At 28.0% G+C, this 27,976-nt stretch overlaps 2 protein-coding genes across 8 annotated transcripts; one reads left to right on the top strand and one right to left on the bottom strand.

The window, feature by feature from the left end:
- Positions 1-1,851: 1,851 nt before the first annotated feature.
- On the top strand, positions 1,852-5,289 carry LOC114122333 (uncharacterized). The gene is made up of 3 exons (XM_027984960.2): positions 1,852-2,138; positions 2,269-2,418; positions 3,397-5,289. Exons 1-3 carry the CDS (start codon positions 2,019-2,021, stop codon positions 3,493-3,495), a joined length of 369 nt encoding a protein of 122 aa, XP_027840761.2. The 5' UTR covers positions 1,852-2,018; the 3' UTR covers positions 3,496-5,289.
- LOC114122335 (rab11 family-interacting protein 4) lies at positions 5,049-27,976 on the bottom strand. 7 transcript variants are annotated; one of them, XM_027984966.2, is made up of 14 exons: positions 27,453-27,651; positions 27,140-27,270; positions 18,598-18,746; positions 18,435-18,527; positions 18,278-18,367; positions 18,103-18,147; positions 13,145-13,180; positions 12,932-13,049; positions 8,982-9,226; positions 7,834-8,041; positions 7,550-7,685; positions 7,114-7,238; positions 6,704-6,733; positions 5,049-5,474 (listed from the first exon to the last, which is right to left on the bottom strand). In XM_027984966.2, the coding sequence occupies exons 3-14, from the start codon at positions 18,732-18,734 to the stop codon at positions 5,352-5,354; spliced, it is 1,386 nt and encodes a 461-aa protein (XP_027840767.1). In that variant the 5' UTR covers positions 18,735-18,746; positions 27,140-27,270; positions 27,453-27,651; the 3' UTR covers positions 5,049-5,351. The 7 variants fall into 7 exon arrangements, with proteins under 7 accessions (XP_027840767.1, XP_050056306.1, XP_050056307.1 ...); XM_050200349.1 differs by lacking the exons at positions 27,140-27,270; positions 27,453-27,651 and adding an exon at positions 27,746-27,976; XM_050200350.1 differs by lacking the exons at positions 27,140-27,270; positions 27,453-27,651 and adding an exon at positions 27,746-27,976 and having other exon boundaries at positions 18,278-18,364.

Below are 27,976 nucleotides of genomic sequence, written 5' to 3'. Positions count from 1 at the left end.
TGATATAGGTAAGTATTATTTAAACTTGATAAATGGACCTTTGGTTGATTTTTAATGATTCAAAACATTTTGTATTATTTTGAATTATTCGTAAATTTTGTAACGGGCTAATGTGTAATTTTAGAAAACTGGTAAAAATAAAAATGTAAAATGAAAATCGTTAATTTCTTCACCCATATAGGAACACAGCTATCAATATGTATTTTAATTTTAAAAATGGGTCTAGCTATTACTGATTCCGTTTTTAATAGTTAAGAATGAACAACATCTAATAATATTAACGAACCGAGTAAATTTAGCTCCACCTACTTGACTTTTGGAGCCTCCACCTGCAACGTTTCATCGATATCGTTAATCGTGTTTGACTCGATCGTAAAACTTCGGGTCCGCTTCACTGTTACCTGCGTATTAACTATAAGGTAAAAATATTTTATAGTTTAGTTGTACTTGGGTGACAATTATTGTGACGTACAGAATACGACGCGGCACGGCGAATGGCAAATTGTGAACCTCGTCTAAAAAAACTTCACTAAAAACGGTTATTGGTTACAGTTATATTTTTTAATATAGGTACCAACTACCTAGTACCTACTACCGTAGGGTGACCATATTAAGAAAATAAAAAAACGGGACATTTGTTTCTTCCTCCCCAGCACCCCTCCCTCCTCCAAAAAAAAAACTGTTCTATATAAATTCATACATAATAAGCTGTATATAGTAAAAATACAAATTTAAGTCGTATCACAAACAATTATTTTCTTATTAATTTACCATTTTTTGAGTAAATAGCATAATAATAAAAGTGTTAAAATGTTATAATTTTTTAAACAATTAAACAATTTATACGTTGTTACCAATACTGATACATTTTCTACTATGTTTTCATATTTTCTGAAGAACTTATCGAATTTAACAATTTTGGGTAGTTCAAAAGGAATTTATGAAATTGTGAACAAGTTAAAGTGCTGTTTTTTAATAATTATTGATAAACAGTTTTTTCAATTGTCCACAATACATTTGTTATTGAAAATATTCTTTCTACAAATGCATTTGTTCCAAGAATAACCAAATAATTGTTAAGAAGGTGTTAAAAAAAAATTGATTTTTTTATAGAATTTAAAATACACCACGCCATTTTTCTGTCACTTTTTTTGAAAAATTTTTCCATTTTAAGATTTTTAAACTTGTATCACATGAATTACATAATTAGATTCATCAAATAACTTATCCTCATCCAGGTTGAATTTTTTATTTTAAAATAAATATTGAATACTTTCTTTAACGTCTATTCAAACCGGAATATCTAATAATTGAGTCCATCGAAAAATTTTGAACGGTTCAAAATAACAACTCCATTTTGACTGCTGACTGTAGGCATCGACAATACTAGATATTCGTAAAAATTGACAATCAAAAATAGCGGACGACCGTCGATGGGTCGTTCCGTATTCACTTCATGCATGTATAATAGTATAATATAATATAATGCAATAATAATAAAAGATAATAATTGTGTATCGTAAGCGTAATTGTTATAGTGTTATCTGTTATTTATAAATTTGGTTTCTAATTTTAAATACAAATACTAGTAAAACTGTTTAATATTTGTTTCATATATCGATATTTTTTTTCACAAACATAATATTATAATATGGAAAAAACGGGATTAAAACAGGACAATCTTCTAAAAACGGGATAAAAAGCGTCCCGTTCGAAGTTTGTCGGGACAACGGGACATGATGACCAAAAACGGGACAATCCCGTTTTAAACGGGACGTCTGGTCACCCTATACTACCGGCTATTCAAATTCGTTATCAGTAGTATGGGTTGGCGACTCGAGATAGTACGACACGACGTGATATCTACAGCAGTGATAATCGTTCGGTATTTTGATTTTTGCTCGTAGACCGTAATAATCGTTTAGGAAATTCGTGAACTGATCACGGCCTAGCCGTTTACACTTCGTCGAGATCTATGAATAAAAATCGTTGTTTATGACCACCACCAGCATCAATCGATGGACCGTCGACTCAAGAATGCCCTGTTCGCCGCGTCCGCAGGAGTCTGCGGTTCGTCAGCCGGCTTGTTCGGCAAGATTGGAATGAGCGTTGACGAGTACTTCGGCCACGACGATCAGGTAAAATCGTACAGATCGTTTTGTCGTACTTTTATGATATCCAAGAGTTTTGACCGCCTATAATGTCGTCTACGACAACGGTGAAGGTGCAAGTCCTGACGGTCTGTTAATTTTTGTTTTGCCCCCGTAGGCTCTGCACACCAATTTGGCCAGATTCTTCATGTTGGCAATGGTCGTGCTGGCCAATATTGGGGTTTGGCTGATGTATACCAGATCCCTGCGATTCGGTTCCACGTTGGTATCCACCGGCATCAGCATCGCTTCCAACTACATTTTTACCGTGAGTAATGAACGGCTAGCTATTTGCACATTTTTATGATTTCTCCAATTTATTCACCTTAACATCATGATACCTAATAGGTAAGTACGCTTTTATTAAACCTGTGCAATGGTCGCTTAAAGTTGTCATTTGCTGTAAACGGAAAAAAACCATGATATTTTTTCTTTAATCTATTACACCTAATTAATGAAATTTATAAACTATTTTATGTATTTGAAACTATAAAAAGTTGATATTTGTAATACAAAATTTGCTTAGTACTTATTAATATATTGTACTTCGTAATTTTTGGCTTGCTCCATAAAAGTCACAATAATGACAGTTTTATGTATCACATATGATACCAATTAAACTTTCCTCTATTGCCCTTCATATTTTATTAATCAGACTTGCCAATTTTGTCTTAAGTATCATGTATAATACTCAACCCATGATATAAAAAACTGATATAACTGATTTGTTATATCATGACTCAGCCTAGATTCATTAAATTACCGAGTACATTTATGGTACCTACTCAAAGCATTAGTAAGTTCAGTTAAATTATTTGAGCAGTCAAATTGTTAAGTAACTCTTCTATTAACTTTTAAATTTATTATGCATCTCATTTTATAGATTGTTAATTTTAAATACAAATTCAAATATACAGTACATATTTAATAGGTAACTTATATATTGAAGCAAATTATTTAATGTCTACTTTATCTACTAATGATGTTGTCTTTTGAAACATAATCCAAGTCAAATCATATTTTATTTTAATATTTTATTTCTTTTTATTGCAATGTCTTTTACCATTTTTTTATATCAGTTGCATTCAATATTTAATTAATTAACATACTATCATTAATAATATTGTTATACTTGGTTTTTATTATGTATTTATTTTGATGTTAGCTTTAGCTATTACCTACAGACTACTACCTATTAAAATTAAGTATTGGATGTCTTTAATTAATAACAGTGTATATATTTCAGGCTTTAACTGGTGTACTATTGTTTGCTGAAAGCTGTTCAATTCTTTGGGCATGCGGCACATTTTTTGTTATGATTGGAGTCATACTGATGTCTATTTGAATATTTTACAAACACGAATATTTACTGATCTCATGTATATAATATTTAATGGTTATTATTATTTAAATGTATATTTATAATATATATATATAATATACTAAAAACTTCAAAAAATTGTGTTTGAAATGATTATATATTTTTCTATTCTAGATAATTGTATGATAAAACACTAGAAATAGGTCTTATTCAATAAATATTGTATAAGAAAAAGTAAAAGTAAAAATATGGGTTAACCTATTATACTTATAAAATTTACATATAAATCTGTAATCAACCGGTGGTCAATAATCAAAAGTAAATTTAAGACTTCTTATTTTAAACCAAATAAAAGTAAAAAATATTTCGAAAATGATAAAATAAATGTCCATACTTCAATCTAAGGTAATTTTGTTGTTTCATAATAGTTCTATAAAATAGTCAAAAGTAAAATAAATTTTAGAATTAGTATACATGTGTAAAATAACCAATTTAAAGCTTGAAATGCTATTAAACAATCCAAGAAAAAAATGCTAATACCTTGAAATCTAAGCTCTAAATATAATTATATTCTTTATATTGTTTATCTAATATCTTATGAACTACTCAAGTTAAAAACCATAAATAAGTACAACTCATTTGAAAATTAGAATAAACTATCATAAAGAATGACTTGAAATAATTGGGTATTTTTCTTTTGTCAAAAATATTGAATATTGTCAATATTATGATTTATTCAATTTATTTACCAGATTTTCACTATCAGTTGTTATCGTTTTAAAAACATGCTATTAAATAATTAAATACAAGTTTGAAACACTTATAATGCTACATTTTACTAAACTAACTTCTCTATAAATATTTTACTTCATATAGGATTAGTAGAATTTTAAGACTTTTTGTAAGTACTTCAAACAATTTAAATATATATTATAATATAGAGATAGATTAATAATGTACCTATAGCATTTATTTGAGTAATGTATTTAATATGGCAGTATGCATTACAATATTTATACACAGTTGTTGGATGTAGAAAAAATATAAATATACACTATTTCATTATAAAAATATGTAAAACAACAATTAATTTGATTATTGCACTAAAAAAATATACATTAAATGAACTATTATGAGAATGTACATAAAATGATTCTTTATTACAATAATTTGGAGCTTATATAGGATAAATAAAACAAGTTTTTTTCTTTACTAAAAAAATACTGTTATATTTTATGTTGTGAACTGGCACAAGACTCAAGTATTATAAAAAATAATTAGCTAAATATTGTTACCACATCACAGTCTCTTTGGAACAGATAACAATTATAACAATTAATTAGCACTCCAATATATTATATAAAGTAACAATGATTATACTATAACATATCGGCGGACTATCTAATATTATATATTTTATCTTTTAAAAATTTAAAATGTTTACAATACAAATGGATGAGAAAAATTAAATAACATATATGTATGTAAATATAAATAATAAATCGTAATACTATATAACTGGACGGATACAATTAAATATTATTTTAAAAAATTTTATCCAATTTATCTTAAACAAATATGATAATAGTTAAACTTTTTTCATTATATTTGCTTTTTACAAAAATGTTTACAACTATTTATATACACAACAAATTATATATAATATAACACACGTATAATTGATAACATATGTTGGAAATGCAATGGGAAAAAATTGGTAGACATTAAATAAGGCGGAAATATAATATGTAAGTACGATGACAACAATAATTGGAATAAAAAAACACTGGTCTCCAATTTCACCAATCAATAGTATTAGGAACATTGTGTGTATGTGGATGTGTGAATATCTGTTATTATAATCAAATCATAATAATATTTCATAAATTTTGTTTGACTTCTAACAGTTCAGGATGATTTTCGACAATGTTTAGCAGAATATTGTCGATGTAAGCTCGTAACTGGTCATTCACCTCTTGCTGATCTTTCAATGCAGTTTTCATCTGAAAACAATTAAAACCATTAAAAACAACCCCCAAATTTTTTTAATAAAAAATTAAAAATATACAACGTGCAACCAATACAGTTACTGTAGTAACCGATTAATATTAAAATGGCTTTAAACCATCTTCAGGTGACATAAAAAAAAAAAAAAACATTTAATAAACATTAAAATAAAATATAAGTCTAGAATGAAAAGTATAAAAATTAATAAAACTCAAAGTTGAACATTAATAAAATTGTGTTCAGTTTATATTACCATTATGTATGATTAAAATGTATTTCATAATGTTTTATAGGTAATTAAGATATACTCATGACATATGAATCATGAATAATGCATTTTTCATTCAATAATTATTTATTATTATTGGTATTTATGTTGAAAATTATCAATTAATTTTAAAATATTACAATAAAATAATAGAACACATGGCCACGTGTACATACCAAGTTAGTTATAATATTATACTAAATACAAAATATGAAAATTATATTTGTTTTTTGCTGTTTAATAATAACTGAATTTTTAAGTAAATTTAATTTATATATTGATTTTCGTTAGAAAAAATGAAATTATATAATAATTCACAACTGATAAAAACATACTAAAGAGTGAGAACATCAAAAATACAATTTATTACTTTTATTGCAAACCAAATAATAATAATAAAAATTAAAAAAATGAATTTTAAATTGTTATTTATTATTTTTAGTACGCATGCAAAGCCCATTTGAAATTTAATAAAATGTCAAGTGTGTTACAAATTCCATGCAAAATCTTATCGCTTTTGCTAGTTATGAGTATGTGACAATCGACATTCCTATCAATTTGCGTAAACACAATAAAAATCTTGAAATCATTCATTCAGGTAACTCGACGACATAGCTTAAGTGAGAAGACACCATGACAATATTACTATTGCTTATGTTCTCTCATTGCTACAGCTACTCGACGACGACACCAATGACATTGAGAGTTAACAACCTCGACTCGATTGAATCGTTTTCAACTGCTATTGTTGAACTCTCGGCATAACAAAACGATTATTATATAATTTAATATGATGAATATATATTATATATTAATCAATATTAGTCGATTCCATTTTCGATTTTCTAAATTATATGTTGTGGTATATTTACCGGGTGCGGTTAAGAAAAAAAGCCAAACGCTGTTAATTTGATTAAAAAAAAAAAAAACATATTTTAGTAACCAAATTGAAATTACCTTGTTTATTTGCAAAGACGAGGGACTGTGCTGTGAAAAGGAGCAAAAAAACAATATTATATATAAGTACTTCAAGTGTGTTGTTATATCTACATTCTACATATTTTCAAATTGTATTATTATATTATAAAGTGTATCATATAAACTATCATTTGCACTCATGTGATAAATATTATTTGCTCTTATTATCTTATTATTGCTCTATTATATGTATTACTTCTACTTAAATATGAAAAATTTTATTGACATAATGCGGGTTAAATTCGTTATTCCGGATTTGTTTTTGTTTTTTTCTTATGGTTTATAAAAATATTATTTGTAAGCACGAGATTATTAGACAAACGACACGTTAAAAAAATATTTTCCAACATGAATAACCATTAGGCATGTTCGGATCACACCGTACTTACATCATCGTGTGTCAAACCGTCGAGTTCAGACGCGAGGCTGGGTGACTCTGTCAACAACAGTCTGCCTCTCTCGATACCTTTGGCTATGGAGGAAGCTTGCAACTCGTCGTATGAGTCTTTCAACGCTGCCGAAAAAATAAAATAAAACAAATGAAAATAACTCGCACTAACTACTTATATTATATAGGTTAAAGTATATCAAGTGTTAAATTATTACAATTTTTACAGTAGTAGGTTTCAACCTTTTTTTAAAACATTGTTTACACCAAATCAGATAAACAAAATTATACTTAATTAAAAACAATATTAAATATTTTTATTTTGCTTTATTTTTATCAACCATACGTAATTACTAATATTACTATAAAAAACTTTCAAAAGCTCATAGCACATTGGTTGAAAACCACAGTTTTATAGGTTACAGCGTTACACTTACACCGATTTTGATGTTTTAGCGACTCCAGCTGAGCCGTAAGTTCAGTGACGTACGGCGACGGCGAATGCAGTTTGGTGATCATAGCTTCTTTTTCAAGTCGAGATATTTCTAAATCTTTGGTCAAACCTTCGATAATCTATAAATATAAATACGACATAAGTGTTGAATAAGTAACATAGTCGAACATAATACAAACTAAATTCATTATATCAATATACAATATTGTTAATATCATTGTTTTAATTATTACAAACGTTAACAGATGTACAATATTTTATACTGACCTCTTCGTTGTCCCTTTCTCTCTGTTTCAACTTTCTAAGTTCGGCTTCAAGTAAACGTATTTCATCTTTAAACGACTGAGCACCCACATTGAGATCACTCACTCGTTGTTCCAACGAAATCTTTTCAGTTCGCATCGTCTCTAACGCGGACTTACATTTTTCTGCCTCCAATCGTAAATTCTCATTAGCCGACTCAATACTTTGAAGTCTACAAACAATCATAAAAGATAGTTTTTAATTAACAACTATAAATAGTATAGATATATTTACTGCTTAAATGCAGAAAAAAATGTTAAAAAAAGATCCATATTATTAAAAAAATATTTTATATTGTGCGATAAAAATAATTAATTTATTATAAAAATACATGTAACTTGTACAACGTTAATTAAATTTATTTTTTTTATTATAACATTATAGCTTTCAAGATGTCTGAATGTTTCATTTATAAGCCCTTTGCCCTATGCTTATTATTTGTATTATTTGTTAAAAAAATAAACCATTCTATACTATCATTAAAAAAAAAGAAAAATCATTAATACTAAATTAATGCTTAAAAATGAAAAATAAATAATGTCACGTCTCTCTATACAATAACATTTGCATACTACTGCAAAGCGTAATCAGTTCATCATTATCTGTTCACACCATTACAATATAAATTATTCTAAAAGTATATATATTTAAATAGTTATTTTTTTAAGATTCAATTATATCATATACAATAATTATATATAGATTACATAATATAATTAATATATCTATATGGTTATACTTTAAAGTTGATCTTATTAATTATTATGTATTTATGAGAAATAACCAATGACTTTTATGAGAAATAATAATATAGTGATTTTTATGACGGTATATTATACCTTTTATGATAATTCATTATTACTATTAATTGATTTTATGAAACGTGACTACATAATAACATTAATAACCTTAGTTATATAATTAACACATGACTTTTCGAATATTGAATGACCAACTACACGACGAAGTGTAGTACATAATATACACGATGAGGCCAGTTTATCATATAATCACAATATACATTTAAATTTACAATTATAAATACAACATTTAAGTCCGTATATAAGTAGTTAGTATACCTTGTATTTAATGACATATTACATTGCATTTACCTTATGGCACAATTATCAATATGCAATTGTTTTTCTCTGTCGACTCGGGTGACGAGCTCCCTGTGTCTACGTTCTTCGGACGCCAGCCGCTCCTCGCACCTGAGTTCGGTGTCGCGGAGCTGTTCTTCAAGCATGTGGACGCGGGCTTGGAGAGCGGCGTTTTCCTCCTTGGTGCGCGCGTACCGTTCGTCCGTTAGGTGTTGATTGTCGGTCAGGGAATTCATCTGTTTTTGCAACACTTGTACCTGCAAACACACATAAAACCACATTATAATTTAAACGACGTAGTTTGGTGTAGGTAATTGTAACAGTAATTATTCTAAATACAACACGTTGCATGTGCACGCGAGTATTTTTTATATAATATACACAGATAAAACAAAGGCGCATCGGTGTGACAATATGCATAAATTAAAAATAAATACCTATACCTAATGAATACGCAAACACTGCACGCGAGGAATAAGTAGGTATAAATGTAGTTAAGTATAAAAAACAAAATTAAAAAATAATCATAAATGAATCATGAGACGAAATTACTTTTTGCACGTCAAAAATATGCGAGTTTTGTGAAATTTTAGGCAATTTTAACATGTCGTCTCCGATAGGGCTCGCTTCATAGGCGTTGCCAACAAATTCGAACTGTCCATCCCACATATCGAACTCAAGCTCGGAGCAGCAGTTTTCCAAAATGTCGGCCTTATTCTTCTTGGACGACGACGACGACGACATGACTAACAACATAACTTCTAAAGAATGTGATTGTACGAGCGTAAGTACGATACTACGGTGTATTAAAACTACTGACCGCCTTTTGGCCAATTTTCAGGAGAGAAGCCATTGCGCTTATCTGAATATTGATAACGACAGCATCAATTAACTATATTATTGAACGCGAGCATATGTGTACGTGTGTGTGGTGAGTGGACTACTATTGGAGCGTCCGTTGAGATATGAAATGTTTTTTTACTGAACTTTGATCGCCCTGCGCCGAGAGAATATGATGTGCACTCTAATAATAATATCAACGATGACTTATTTTGGCACGGTGACAAAAATTTTTTTCCCAAAAGTCGACTATTATTTCTCGATTCGTATATTTTAAGTAGCTGCCCACGTCCGGTGACGTATATGCGCTTCAATGGACGGAATAATAAGACCGTAGTAAACAGATGATAAAAGTATGCTGTACCACACACAAGGCCCTTAGTAACGGTGTTATTATCGTCAATATATATTTCGACACAATTTACCCAATGATATAATGAAAAAAATATGAGCATACGCGAAAATGTTTCCTCACCGACGACAGCAATTATACATTATGTACGACTACGACACTGGCACACACATACACACAGATAACAATATCGGGACTGCGCGCAGACTGAACGATTATTATTTTTAAAAAACCTAATATAATAACTACAACAATATAATATATTGTATATGTATATTATACATTTATAGTATTGTAGTATACTGCTCTATACTATAACATTAAGTACAATTATTCGTTCGTTAAACGATGACGACGATGATGGGCTTTTATCAAGTACCGCCGCCACGTTGGTCCCCTCTACCCAATATACATGTGTGGTTACTTTATAGTCTATACTTATACCGTTGAGTTCGACTCGACAACGTCCTATCACAAACTGTTGTCACTCAACGAATTCACCACTATACTGGGTGATTCTTTTATTGAACAACACACTCGTCGTTTTAAAATCTATTAATTTTTAATCAAAATAAAACAACATTTTTAAAAAAATTATATTTTTTAATATTTTAATGATAATATACGTCATTTATTTCATATTCTGAAGTAGAATATTTTTCGGAGTATCTCGATACATGTAAATCGAAATTAGGACGAGCAGTTTATGAGTAGTAAGTATTTCAAGTTTAAATGAGTGTAGTGAAGAGGTATAAGAAATGGGGATATCCCACAAAATTTTGGTCTACCATTCCATTTATGCTCTACTTATAACTCATAAACTAATCATAAGAAATTCAATTTTTACTCCAAAAATATTTTGTTTCAGAATATAAAATAAATATCACATATTCACATATTATCATAAGAAAAAACTGTATTATTTCGTCTAGAAATTATGTAAACATCATTTTTTCAAAAACGTTAATACATTTTGAAATAATGAGTGTTGCTCAATAAAATAACCGCCCTGTATACTACTGCTACAGATTAAAACTGCAATTATTACTACGTGCGTGTAAATGACGACACATCAATTTACGATTTATAGTTACAACCAATAGAAATCCGACGATTAGTCGCGAGAACGATGCTGCACGACCAAAAATACGACGATAGCTGTGGAACGATAGGCGAAAATGCATAATATACCAAAACAATTCAGAAGACAAACATGAGATTAAATAAGACAAGATAATAAATACATCAATATTCAAAGAAAAATAATGTTTACTAGAAAATGTTAATCCAAAAATAATCACTACATTTGTTAAATTAAAAAATATAAAATTTTAATATTCATTTTTATTGCTTAAATAATTTTACTATAGAACAGTATTTAAACTACAATAAAATTAAAAATTAAAATAAATAATAGACAAGACAAGAACAAACGAAGCCGGTATAACTTCCAATCCTATAAATACGATAAATACATAATTAGTTGGTGTGTCAAAATAAAGTGTTATAAATGAATTGATTCTATACATACATAAATAACAAAATATATTATAATTATATTAAATAAATAATATTAAGGTCTAATGTTTGATTTTCTCCTAAAAATATAAGAAAAATTTTCATATTTTTAAGAACAAACTGTATACACATATTGTTACGAGTAATGAAAAACTTAATTTAGAATTCCATGCACCCAAATATTTTATTTATTAACTAAAAAAGACACCCAAATAGTAAAAACTGTATTATAAATGTATGTATTTTTAACTATTATTTATTTTACTTGACTTCAACTTATTTAATATATTAAAGTTTGATTATTATTAGACCTATTTTATTAGCAGTACGATGAGTAGTATTAACAAATACTTATATAACATGTTGCTTATAATATTATATAAATAATAAATTAATTAGCAACACAAACATGTGAAACTGTTGTCGGTTTAACATATAATTATTTTTAAACCATAATTAAAAAGTTAATTTTAATATAATAAAATTATACTTTTAAAATTCAAGTTTATCCAAACCAATTAGTATATGTATTATATAGGTACCTACATAATATGATTTTACCTATCTATTATGGACTACTCGAGAGTCGAGAATCAATTCGATATTTGGAAACCAAATTTCAAACATCCATAAATAAATATCTAATGGGTAATAAATACATATAAAACCAATCTGAGATTCAATCAAAAATACATTTCTAAAAACCAAAACTTATTTTTCTTTTAACAGACTTCTGACTTGGGTAAACACACAAGTAATTGATTCTCTACTTGAGAAAAATAATTGTAATATTAAATCAAAATGTTTTATTGATTTGCAAGCTTGCAACCAAACTACTATTATTTGATTCCGTAATACGCAGAAGACGATCATTTTCTTTTACTTTGCAAAACAGTTACGTTATTTTTTAGTCGAATTTAAAAATAACTCTGATAATATAGCTGTCTATATTACTATTATAATAGGTATCCAAAATGCGCAAATAACATTGTAAATATAGCCATACTATTCTACGGCGCGTACCCATACCATTTTATTTTTATACAAACAAAAATTGAGTACACTCGTTTCCTGCGGACTGTAAAGGAAATTATTTACACGGCAGCAGCGCGCACAGGAATGCTGTTTAATAGTCGTGACGGGACTTATCACGTATAAAATACGAATATAGAAATAATAATGATACGTCTTAGTAGTGGCAGTGGGGTATAATAATAATGATTACACGATGGCAGCTATATTATAGTCTTACCTTATTGTTGAGGTCGAGAACGTCCTCTTCGATGGATGTATCAGAGTACACATCGTCGGGCGTATCGCAAATGGAACTGCGGCCGGACGAATTAAAACTTGAACTCCGATAAAGATCACTGAAACACAAAACGACAACAATGATATTATTATCTAATAACATGTAGAAACAACGTTAACAATAATAAATTATAAATGTCGTTAAATATTTTACCTGGCGAGTGCATTTGAGCTGATCCTTTTGCCCGATCTGTGTGAAACAAAACATAAACGTATTATCATTTAATAATTATACTCAAATATTACACAGTAATAATGATAATAATAAAAAAAAATTTAAAAAGAAAAGCGGTCGGTAATCTCCGCTTAATATGCATTTTTAAAAGACCATAACGCGTTTTTCTCCGAAATATCTATTCATTAGGATGATAATAGCTGCGGCAGCATCAACAACGATGGCTATGCAATTCATATGGAAAGCTACTTTCTATATAAATGTTAGACTTATTATAAGTATTGTTCTTAACACTACACACGCATTACACGTCTGTTAATTATTATTATAACAAGCTACGTTATCAAATATTAAGACAAAAATAATAAATTAATTCTTTCAACATATATATGGGCGAATTTACACAGATTACGATCGGCAACTGTTGATATTATGATAGCATGAATACGAAATAACGCATGCTTTGTGTGTTGTTTTATTTCACCTTAATTACAAATTTTCCACTAAACTTTATGCAACTTTCCAAAGCTTATACCCAAAACTCAAGCGAATCAAATAATTATTTTAAATTGATATAGATATATATTTTTTAAAATTTAAAACGATTATTATACGTCCTAAGTGATAATTGACAATTGTAAATCAAAACAAGACTATAAAATACGAATAGTATCTAATAAATAACATACAAGAGATTAACTAATTAGTAATTAGTGATAAACGTATAATTGAGAGTAATCTAATTTTCAATTAATTCTCAATATAATTACAAACGACTATATTCAACATAATTGAACTAAAATGTGTAAGTATTATTTCACAACTAACATTTAAAATGATATAACTCCTATCTACCAATACTCGATATACCTATATCTAAATGTATATACGTATAATGTATGTATAATAATATGTATATACATAAATGCTTCCAAGGACAATGTATAAAACATAAATTTATAATTTTTTTACTCGCTCCTTCTACTTTTGAACAGAAATATCTATAGTGAAACTTACCGGGAAACTAAACAAAAAGAAAAACAGAGGTTTTCACTACACTCGTACGCGATGATAATTACATTTTCCTAGTACCCGGGAAATTATTCTTATTCAATCATTTTAACGAGGTCGTTGTCCGTACGATAAGTATACAGAACACGTACAGTACACTATACGCCCAAAAATTCAGAAAGTCATTTGACTTATAAGATTTGTCTTTAGAATAAACAAGTGAGCTACTGAGCTATTAGTCTAATATAATAACATTTATTTAAAACTAAAAAAAAAAACAGAATACTTATTAAGGAAACTAATATTTTGTATACAATTTTAAGAATGTTTCCATTGTCAAGCTAATACCTCGTGAACACCGTTATTACTTATTATATTACTACATTATAATATAACATAATATACCCTCACTGCTATTTCTAGAACATTAAACATAAAATTTCTTGACTACGATTAAACTATGACGACAATAGCGTTGGTCGCGGGCTAATTTCGCAATTTTTCCGCAATTCTGAACCTGAATTTACGTGAACGCGATAAACACGACAGGTGCCAATAAAATTCGCCATATGGAAGGACGGTTATGGCTACTATATTTATAAATTATTATACCTAATAGTATAATTATATAGAGACGGACAACCACCATGCAATGAAAAAAACTTTCTTTTTGATTTTTAAATCAATATCAAAAATAAAACACAGTTTTGTTGGACTTATCTAGATAATAATAATAACAGTTATAAAAACCAAGGAAAACGTAGTAGGCAAACACGGCGAGATGACCATTACATACCTTCTCCATGAAGACCGATTATATTCCTGTTTCATATTTCGTCTGTATTATGCACTATACTACACCGGTAAAACATTGATCACGAGTCATGACATTTTCACAAAGATAATAAGTACAATAAAGAAATTAATAGCATATGCGATAAAGACGCACTTTTATCTCAGGCAACGCACGACCGCGTCGCTAGAGAGAAGTGATCAAACTCGTCGGCCGTCGCACTGTACGTAGGTGAAATCACACACTCACGTGCACACAGACACACACACTACAAAATCGTACTATATACTATTATTATATACACAAATCACGTATGTATGTGTGTGTGTGTGTGTGTGTGCTCGACGAGAAGGGGTGTTGAGTACGTCAACAGCGTGTATGTCTACTGAACACGTATAGTGGTGGTGTGCGTATAGGTAATAATATACTTAACGTTTATACCACGTAGTCGGTAACTATACGGCTTACCACTACCGATCTCACAAGGCGGGATATATTTTATATTATAATATAATAGTAAATATATTATATACAGTGGATAAGAACAGAGAACGGCACCTCAGCATTCCTTCCTATCGTTGCGTTTCGCCTTTCATTTTTTTTTTCAATGCACCACTGGGTCATACTCATATAACAGTCATAACGCTCGGTGGATAATATTATTATTATTATACTAAGCACACTCAAATTGACGACGTACACATGCGCATAACTGCGAAAAATATCAAATTGTGTTATACAGACAGTACTATATATTATATACCAGCCTACCTATCTACCTAATATATACATATATATATTATAATATAGATAGAGAAATCCAGTCACGGTGTATAACCGACTCGGATTAGCTGGACTCAAGGGCACATAAGTATTTGGCGTGAACCATACTCCAATAGTTCGTCGCGACGATGCAAAAAGTACCGGCCCGGAAAAATTAAAGGGAAAAATCCTAATAGCTTTTTGGTACTTGCATACATTTTGATCATACGATGGAATATCTATTTAATATATACAATATGTATGTATAGTATGGACAATTATAATATGTAGCCTAATTTTTCACTATATGAGCAGATGGAGCAAGACATATAAAAATATATTGCGTAATTTCAATTTTTATACTTTTATTTTTAAATATAATGTAATAATCATTTGGAACATGAAAAAATGTTTGTGCTGTATGTATAAAATTGTTGTTTTCCTATCTGTGCAAAAGTAAACAATCGACACGCCCGCAAAACCACGACTACTTTCGCCAAATACGCCCACGAATACAGCCAAATAAAGTTGGATGTATATATATATATATATATGTGTGTGTGTGTGTATTATATATATTAAAAAATATCATCCTCTGTCACAAGAAAGGCCAAGTGAATTTCAATAAAATCTCATAAACTATACAATACAAGTTGAACACTATGCTCAAATACACTTAAGTTACTACAGCGCTTCGACGATTGTATAAAGTACAATAAGTATATTATGTAGTACAGAAGTATTAGTAGGTTAGTGAGTGGTGTATATCTTTATGTATACATCTCTAAAACATATTATGTATACGACTATATAAGAGCAAAAAAATTGTAAATGTTAGTAATTATATACGTAGATATATACAAAAGGTTAGGTTATTATTGAGATATAGTTTTATTAAATTCGAGTGTATAAAAAATATATTAACGTCGCCAACGCAAATCGTGCACCGATGTGCACGCGTTGAAGACGCACGTAATGACATCATTGTAGCCGGAAAATTGTATGGTCTAGAGAGGAAATTATTACGTAATACACCTAAATATTAATCACTAGTATTGTCTCGATCTTTTGTATGTGAATGTAACTATGACGACAACAAAATACACACACACACACACACACACACACACCAATCGCATAACGTTTGTTCGATCACATGTTCTAAAAAAAGGAGGACGGTGCATGGAACTAATTCGAAAAGTAAAAATATTCATTGTATTTATGTGAAACGTTTTACATATTTAAGCATACGCGGAAATATGCTTATATGCTAAAAATTGTATACCAACAAGCAAATAAATTATTGACGATGTTATCTTTAAAAAAAAAATCTATCCATATATTATTTTTACATGCGATAAAACTAAACAGCACTAAGACATCTATATATATTGACAAATTCTAATTTCTACTCGATTTCCAGTAGTCAATGTCATATTACAGTTAAACCCGATTACTTCAACAAACATTAACGACTAACTTTTTCTAACAAATATTTATATTATTAATACGTAGGTACCTTCTCGCAGTCAAATTAGAGGCGAACGGTATACATATTCAGTGACAATACACACATAACCGGGAAAAATATTACACGAAAACAACTCTGGATAAATCATATTGTAATAAGTAATAACTAATAGCTGATGCCACCTTAATACGCGATTTCAATACAGCATAGGTCATATAGTTAAATATATATATATAGACAGTAGTTATTTTGTGTCAAGCGACAAACCTACACACGATTATACAAATAGTCTGTACCAAATAAGGACCAGCTAGTGGATTTTGGTCGTAGAGGTCATACTAATCATACTAGTATACTACTACTATATATATATATAAATACAAACTCCACTCTCACCTTTCTCTCATATAATTAGTAGACTATCCTATCTACAGCCACGATAACACAAATCAAGTAAAAATATTTTTTTTAATGTATTCAATTACTTAAACTTGATCTTCAAATCGACAAATAAATAAATAGAAGCTAAAATGTTTTAAATAAAAAGAACAATTTTAAAATAAAAAAAACCACAGTAATATTATTATTAGGTATGTAGTTAATACCTAACACGAAAATAAAATAATATACGAATATATAAAAATAATGAAATAATATTTGTTGGCACGACTTTTTTTTCAAAACTTAAAAAATGGAAGTACAGTCACGAACGTTTCAGTCTGTCAGTCTATAAAAATGACCGTTTGTATGGATTTTAATCAATAAGTTTCAGTGAGTACGTAAATACTAAGTGATTAACTGCCTTAATGCCTCCGCGGTCAAATACAGAAAATATACAGTGTATATATACATAGTATATAGTATATTATAATAAGCTGTAAAGCAATGTTAAGTACTTACGAATGTCTCATCGAACCCCATTTACGGTTTGGCAGTATTTCAGCGCTAAAAAGATTTTTAAAAAAAACAGACGATTAACATTGGATATACTATACGACATATTACGTACACGTGACGTAAACAAGCTACGACTGATAGCGGTAGTTTAAGTTTAACAATCATTTATTTATTATACCTATGCCCGTTTGTCGTCCTCCTCAGACTTGTCCTGAGCCACGTATTTCTTTTTAGTCCCAACACGTTAGTGATTGGATTTTCGACACTACTGAAACGAAAAAAAAATCATGATACTATATTTACCAACGCTGTGATATTATAAGGAAAAAACAAACTTTGTGATCACGTTATTAACAGGCGAAGAATTCTCCATATCATTTTCACCGTAACACTCGTAACTCTCTTCATCTGACATGCTCGAAAACTGGCTGTACCAGAACGAAAATAAAAATAAATATCGTTTTGGTATATTTCAGTATTTCACACAGTTCAACACACCTGTTATTCGTAGAATTCGAGTCTGTGTTCCCACCATGTACAGCCGTATCTTCTATGTTGAGTTTGAATGCTGGAGAGTCACCTTTATTATTATTATTGACAATATTTTCATCTTCTTGTATTTTGGGCGCCATCATCCTAGCCAAAACCTACAAACACACAAACCACAACGGATAATGTAGGTAATAATGTAGGTACCTAAACCATTATATAGACATTTATAATACAAATATATTAAAAATTAATCATGATTCGAAACAAAGCATTTCAAATGGTCGCCATGATAACATGACATTACAACATTAATCATTGTTTATAATATATATAATTAATTTTATGAGTAATATTAGTGATAATAGCTTCGTCGAAACGCCATTAGGCGTGTAATTCATATAAGAGAATTTCAAATGTACATATAACACTGTTTTTCAATACCTGTGATCGTACCATTGTCATGATGTTTTTACAGACAACCTTCACGACTGATTCGCCTACGTCGCACAAGATGTATAAAATTAATATTATGATGTATTGAACTGTGAAGTAAAACACGTACAATGAACTGAACTCGTACGCGTAGGATAAATCGACACACACTAAACACCCGGACGAACTCCCACACCCTTATATATACATGGTTACAGAGAGGTGTGGTAAGGCTCCAATGAGGGGGTTGTACTTTTTTCTTCGGTAAGGTGATAGGCACGTGTCCCGACGGACAGATGTAGGTATAGTACCTATATACAGAAATATACCCGTCAATAAAGCGGAACATGCCGTATTGTGTGTCGCCGCACACGTTTGTCGTTACGTATATATCATGTATAATATTATGTTATTATATCAAACAAACATACGGCGAAGTTAAGGGCAAAAAACAAGATAAAACTACGATGCCCTAAGTATAAAATATACTCCCTCTTTTGCAGCTGCGTTGCTCAAGACAACGTGTGCGTTTAGATACGGCACGTTTCCCGCTACCGTTTCCGACCAGGAAACGCGTGTTTCGTTGTATGCAGAGGGTTGTTAGTCGCATTTCCGTTTCTTTTGTTTTTTCTGCAACCCATTTAATCGAAAGACTCTAAACGCAGTAGTTTTAAGAATAGTTATAGACTGTCTATCGACTCAAGTTTACACGCGCCAATTTATGAATTTATTCAAAACGACATATCATTTTTTATAGTTATAGATTCAACTTTTAATGGATTTATAAATACCTTTTTACTTAAACAACAATAATTATATTGTTAGGTTAATATTATTTTAATAATTGAAACTTTCTACTTATTAAAAAAGTGAAATATAGACGACCGTAGTTATAGTTATGATTTTATAAATTTAGTATTTACATAAAATGCACACGGAATACTAATAAAAATATTAAATAATACCTACATTTTACGAAAAATAATAAAATTAATTATATATAGTTAATAAAAATTGGAAAATTGTATTTATATGATAAGCATTTATATATAATAAATTACAAAGTAACATAATTAATTATATTATAATATTGTCTATGTAGTAATATACTACTAATATATCTATAATAGGTACACATCATTACATCACAATTCAGTGTAATATTAATAATAAGTACCATCTGTTATAAAATAAAAAAATATATTAAGAATGAAATATTCCAATCTACTGACGGTTATTTTTGTATTCAAAATTAAAATTATTTTGGCTATTGAATCAATCAATGAAAAGCGAGGCACAATATTTAAACGGTTATAATGTCATAAATGAATATACTGCAAAAACATAAAGACTGATCATGGTATTTTTCAAAAAATTTGAATATTTTTTAACTAGAAACATGCAATTATAAAATATAAATATAAAATTATATTTCTTTTAGATACCTATAAAAACACATACTTCAAAGGATACAAAATATATTACGATTGTGTTTTCATTATTATTTATAACTTATTAAGTATGAAAGATTTTTTAACTTACATATAGCCATAATAATGTGTTTAATCACTGGTATTATGAGAACAATTGATGATTCCTGTAGAATAATGAGTTTTATTCATTTTATAGTTAGAGATTCACTGATTTTATTTGTATTATATAATCAATGGTATTATACATTTAAACATAATAAAAAATTAAATACTGATACTTTTGTTGCATACTAATATATGATTGTTAGTTTTTACATAAATAAATATACGAGTAGTATTTTTTTTTTATCGTAGTATATAATAATTACATTTTATTCTTTTTTTCTTATTATATACACAATAATTATAATATTAAATATACAATGTTGAATGTTTTTTGGGGCGCATGTAAACTCCACCGATTACGACCTTTTTAGACCTTTTTTCATGTAAACTCCACCGGTATGTTTTTTTTACCTGAAAAAAAAATGTAAACTCCACCGGTATATTTTTTTTACCTGAAAAAAAAATGTAAACTCCACCGGTATAATAATGAAATAGAAATAATAGAAATAATAGAAAAATGAAAAATATATAATTATTAATAATAATTAATAATAATGTTAAAAAAAAATCATATATAATCAAATAGAAATAATAAAAAATAGAAAAATATATAACTATTAATAATAATAAACAATAATTTTAAAAAAAATCATATATAATCAAATAGAAATAATAGAAATAATAGAAATAATAGAAAAATGAAAAATATATTATTATTAATAATAATTAATAATAATGTTAAAAAAAATCATATATAATCAAATAGAAATAATAAAAAATAGAAAAATATATAACTATTAATAATAATAAACAATAATTTTAAAAAAAATCATATAAAAATCAAATAGAAATAATAGAAATAATAGAAAAATGAAAAATATATTATTATTAATAATAATTAATAATAATGTTAAAAAAAATCATATAAAAATCAAATAGAAATAATAGAAATAATAAAAAATAGAAAAATATATAATTATTAATAATAATTAACAATAATTAAAAAAAAAATCATTTACGAGAGACGGAGTTTACGTGTTTTCAGATCAAAAATACGTATCGGTGGAATTTACATTTTTTTTTCAGGTAAAAAAAATGTATCGGTGGAATTTACATGCTATAAATCCAACCCTAAAATCGACTACCTGTAAATCGGTGGAGTTTACAATCGCCCGTTTTTTGTGCTGTACTTTTTTTTTAAAAAGGGAACTACACTCAACAATACCAATTCATCATTATTATTTATCTGGAAGTCATTTAGATAAAACGAAACAATAATATTTGGAAATAGATAAAAAAAAATAGGTATCATTTAAACGCTAAAGAATGTCAAACTATAGATCTAAAATGTGACATATAAGATCAAAGATTGTAAACAAAAACACTTTAATGTATCACAAAAGAATACAAAAACTGTTAATTTATTTATTCACAATATTTTTATGAAAGTGATGATAGTGAGTTTTCCAAGACTTATTCATTCTTATATAAAATATCCACATAACAGTGAGCATTACTTATTAATAATATAAAAACATTAATATTTTATTATTATCTATATTATCTATCACCCAATGACCATTATTGCGACGGGTTAATTTAAATAATAGAAATATATATATATTATCTTTTAAAAAAGTCAATATTATTATAATTCATAAACCGCATACAAAATCATAGAATAATGCACAAGTAATAAATACCTATAAGATACGTCAAAGTACAATCATTCATAATACCTTATCTGATGGGATACCCAAACACTGAGTAATAACGTTTTATAGCATTTATACATTATTTCATCACAAAAAAACTATAAAATATAAATACTAGGTAATATAAAAATAAGGTAATAGAGTTTTAATGCCTCACCTCCCCCAACACATAACACATAAGATGACATATTTCAATAATATTTGACTTTATAATTATTGAATGACGACTAAATATAACAATAATAAAACCAAGTTGAAATTCATGAATAAGTGGATCGGACATAAATTTCTGACTAGGTGTAGTTTTAATTATTAACGAACAAAGAATAGATAAAATTACTGTAGTAAAATGAAAATATGAATATTATCAAAGCACATAATATATTATACTATATGTATAAAAGAACGACCTTATACAATATACATTGCAATGGCAACTAGTAGCTATTCATAATATTTTTTTTTAACAAGGACAATTATTGTATTATACTATTGAGCATATATTTTCCTGGATCAGCACAAATGAATGTGTAATTTTGGTGGGAGTGGGGGGTTTTAGATACATCAAAATAAGCGTGTGAGATTCGAGTCGAAATTTATGTTTTCCCGGATAAAACGAGTAAGTGTTCCGGCCAGATGGCACTTATAGAGATACGTCTGGCTTTAGTCACGAGTGTTACATGTTATTTATTACGGTTTTTAGAAGAATATCAGACATTGAAACAAAATATGACGGTCTATATAACACTTAAATAAAATAGACAAGATGATATTAATAAGTAATATGAGAAGTCTGAAATAATTAACGGACAGACAGATTCAAAACAATATTAAAGAGCTTCTCTATTGTCATGAACTATTAATCTCATCATTTTTAACTCCTTAAAGTGTGATGAAGAATGAAAATTAGTACCTATAGTATACAGTGTAACTTTTTCAGTTTCAAAGTCTCGTCCCAGTAGCACAATTAAATTATATAGTACACATTATTGTTCTCTCTAGCCGCAATGGCCCCGGTTAACACGCAAAACCACCGTTAGCATAAAAAAAACATACACAATATGAAGCAATTGGTGGTGGTAGTTGCTTCACTGAGATACGGTCTAACGAATATAAACCATGTGGTTTTATTATAAATCTATTATATATGTAATATGTATAATTAACGCATGAAATATCGGTTTACCTAGGTATAATAGATATAGAATATAAAATGCGTATTACCGCGAATAAATATGTAGGTATTAAATGAAAAACACCAACATTATGAGTGGTATATCGTAGGTGTGTGACATTAACGTTTTTATAATCATTAAAATATGCAAAGGCTATAACCTTGAAACCAGTTGTTTTGATTTAATTAAGTAATACCTACTATACATTTTTTTAAATTTAATTTGACTTTTTTGTAACACGTTAAATGTCTTGAATGATATTTACATATTATATGTATAATATATAGGTATATATACTGTTATTGTATTCGAGAAACTGATGAGACTTCAATGAATTTACTACCTATCTAAAACACTTTATTATCTCAATATGCATTAATGTTTAATACCAAGTAAATAAACCTAATCGAATTAATCAAATTATTTAATTTAAAAACTGAATTAACATTAGGTAGAATGTTATGAATGCTAGCTGATAATTAGCAAACGTTTATACAATATTATAAACTGCAGGTTTTAGAACATGATACTCTGTAGTATTGTACTCGTCATTTTCATTATTTGTTTGACAACAACCAGATGTCGATAGTAATTTTTTATTTGGCAATAGAAAAATTACCATATGGTCAAAATAAAACAATTATTAATAATTATACTAATAATACAATAATTCTGTAAAACCTATAGAAAAATAAATTTAAAAAATAATGTTATAAAATATATTTACTATGATTAAACTTTTAGTTAACTTTAAACGTCACTTTTAATATTCTATAATCCAAAACACACTTATTTCCACTTAATAATACTTCAATTTTAAATATTACTCTTGTCAATAGTGCAGTATAATTCGTAATAATATGTGTTTACTATTTCTAGAATGAATATAAGAACATCGGCAATGCGTATTTACACTTCCTTGGTTTGCGAATTTATAAATATATTAAACGAACGTGTTTAATTACGTACTATAATAATAGACAATTTAAGAACTGGTCATGGTAAAAAAAAAATAAAAAATAAAACTAAAGATGCATGTCAAATGTATATTGTATAGTTTCCTCGTTTTCAGGTTAACGCCATTGAAGGTCGTTGAGATTGACTTGCATTTTTTTCGTCATAATTTATATTCTGTTGTTGAATATTATCAAGTCTAGGTTTAGTTTCTTTTGTAGTTGTTAAGTATGCAAAGCGAAAAAAACTAATTGAATATTGTTTAAAATAAGCACCTACGCAGTTTCGTGTTACAAGAGAATCAAAGTATTTTTTTCCCTAAAATGAACTTTAAATATTTAAAAAAAAAATACTTTATAATAATGACTGTATTATGTATTTTAGACTGTAGTACATTATAATATACCTTAATATTGTATAGACTATAGAGTAATTTCGTGATCCATGCATTATGAATAATTCACAAATCGTTCTACTTTTTGTTTTTAATTCAAAAAAATATTATGAGAAAAAACCATCAAGATAACACACAAAATAATGAGGTCGGTAAAGTCTAAAACCTATTAAGAGTTGAGAAAAATAAATGTTAAATTGTTAAACGATCAACTTTCCAACTTTATATTATTACTTATGTTATACATAAAAAATATAGAATAAACACATAAACACATTATACTGCAATACTCGCATACAGTAATTTTCGACAAATAAATAACCAAAATAATATCAATATAAAAATATAGGATTTTTCCTATAAATCTATTCAGTTCAATAGTTCATTGAAGGCAGGTTAAATAGTTACCTTTTAGTTATAATACAGAATAATACATTATATGAGTACCTACACGGCTACCTAATACCAAGTATGAAAGTAAAGAAAATTTAGTAAATACGACGAAAATAAATTGATATACTCGTAAAAGATCTACTAAGTATTACGTAAATAAATACAATATAATACACAAAAGCGAATTAATTTAACTATTTGTATTAGGAATTTGGATATTTGAAACCAACAAAAAAAATTTCAGTTTTGGTGGATTTCCTAGAAAAAAGGTTCTTTTTAAAAGGTTTCCGTTTTAAGAGGATTAGAGGCGGTGATTTTCTGTCTTTGTCAGCCACATATAGCAACACAGAAATTTAGATGTGGTCATCTATTTACAACGTACCAATTATTAATAATCTTAAGAAACACTAAAATCTTTAAAAAACAGACTTGAATTTTTCGTTAAGTCTACTTAAAATGTTTAAAAATGTTATACTTTCTAAAATATAAAAATTAAAAAATTATCAAATTTTAATTCTCGAGGAAATTCAAATCAAAAATATGGAAAAATCAATGTCAGTAAAACTACATACTACCTACTACAAATTCAAATTTTGTTCTAAGAATTGATACGTTGGAAATAAAACATTTCTAAATCACCACTTCTAGTTTTACTTAACAAAAAAAGAGATGAATAATCTAAGTCTTAAAATAAGAATAGGTAATTATTTTACCTTATACCCTCTTTTAAATGTACCTAAATAAAACCATTCGTATTATAATATTATGTTATCATTTTATACTTTCACAGACTTAAATGATATAAACATATTTTTCATTCATAGTATTTTAAAAATTTAATTAAATAACAAAATATTCCAAAAACACACATGCAAGTAAGTTAAATATTATTTCAATTATTTCAATTGATAATGACAGTTGAACATTTACATTCTTTGTTTATTATTAATTGTTATCATTTAACCATTTTAAACAATGGGAAATACTATTTGTCAATATTCAGTACTCTTATAATGGAAACAGATATGCTCATATTAAAACATTTTATTATATATTATTAGTACCATTATTTGTTAGTGTTTATTACACATTACACAAAAATAATACTATTATCTTAATTTTTTTTTTTTTTAACTAAACAACAAATTAAAAACTAAGTAGAATCAAACTAATAATAATAATTAAAGACTTGTATTTTATATGAAAAATAGTTAATCATAAAAATAATATTACTTATTTTACTTAAAAATTATCCATATAAAAATAGTTTTTGTTTGTGGATTATTAATTTTTCTATTATTTTTAACTAGGTACTAATATCACCAACTAATATTTATTATATTTTTATCTTCTTATCATATAAAATAATAATATTAGTAGGTAGGTAATTAAATTGAAATGCTCCTACCTAAATTGATAAATTGTAATCACCATTGTATTCCTTAATCCTAACACCCACATCAATTATCATATTAATAAAAAAATACAGAACTCTTAAAAATAGTTTAAGTAAAACATTTTGATTAATATGTAGAAGTATAAATAGCATAACAAAGTCATATTTAAAAAGATTGAATAAGGCAACATTATAATCAATTTTAGATTTAATGAGCAATAAAAAAATAATTTAGTAATAATTTGATGCCTATCTTAACGGTCAAAAGATTATCAGTACCTTTATAATTGTATGTCAATAATACTTGAACTAAAAAATGATGAAAGATAAAAGCTAAATAGTCTTCAGTAGGCCCATACTATAATAAAATAATGTAACACACTCAATTCAAACACAAACTGTAGGTTAGATTGTCACACAGCAGACTTAGTGACAATATAGAAAAATTGGATTAAATAATTAAAGTCAAAGTGTAATTAGATTACACTGTACATATATTATAATAACTAGGTTAATCAATAGAGTAAAGAGAATATTTGAATATCACCAACCTTTGACTGTCTTATAAGTATATGTCGTGATATGTATTTGATGTGTGAGTGTGTTCACAGAATCTTCATCACATAACTATAGCAGAGATGTCCATATGTTGTATGACACCAAACACCGTTGCACAGTTAAACTGACGTTTTAAAAAATAAATAAAAATTACACACACACACAAAAAATTACAAGCGACTCAGCAGTCGCTGACAGGGCTGTGTATTGACAACCCCAGGAACTTGTGAAACAGACAGTGGCAGATAATAGTTTACATAAACCAGAACCCGTCTCACACTTAACGGATAAGATAATACAACGTACACGGGAACGCCATGGGCGGGTGCCGTCGATACCGCAGTAGTAAGCAAACTGATGTGTTCATTTTTCGATGACAAAATTATTTAAAATACTTAAAAAAAAAAAAACAATTATTATTATAAAAATTAAAAAAAAAAAAAAAGCAATTGAACTGTGAGCGGAGTTACTACTGCTGCTGCTGCTGCTGCGGCGGCGGCGGCGGCAGTGTGGCAATAGTGTTTCACCTCACCTGTATTAAAAAGGTGCCTCACTACCACAATATATACCTGTGTTACCTGTAATAATAATATATTCACCTGTAATTTATGTTTTGCTTTTTTATTTACACCTCTCCGCCATAACGACAGTGCATGCGGCCGAGACGATTCAAAATATTTTCCATCAAACAAAACTGTTTGCGGAAGTCGTAGCACCATAGATTCCGTAGTTTTAGAGGTCGATTTGGCTACGATCGAAGCGTCTCGATCGTTTCCGTCGTGTCGGAAAACAATAACACGAGTGACGAATGTCATGGCCCAGGCAGATTA

Source organism: Aphis gossypii, chromosome 2 (genome assembly GCF_020184175.1).
Source record: "Aphis gossypii isolate Hap1 chromosome 2, ASM2018417v2, whole genome shotgun sequence".
NCBI classification, from domain to species: domain Eukaryota; kingdom Metazoa; phylum Arthropoda; class Insecta; order Hemiptera; family Aphididae; genus Aphis; species Aphis gossypii.
The sequence above is the reverse complement of the archived record's forward strand: the minus strand, read 5'-3'. Positions and strand labels throughout refer to the sequence as shown.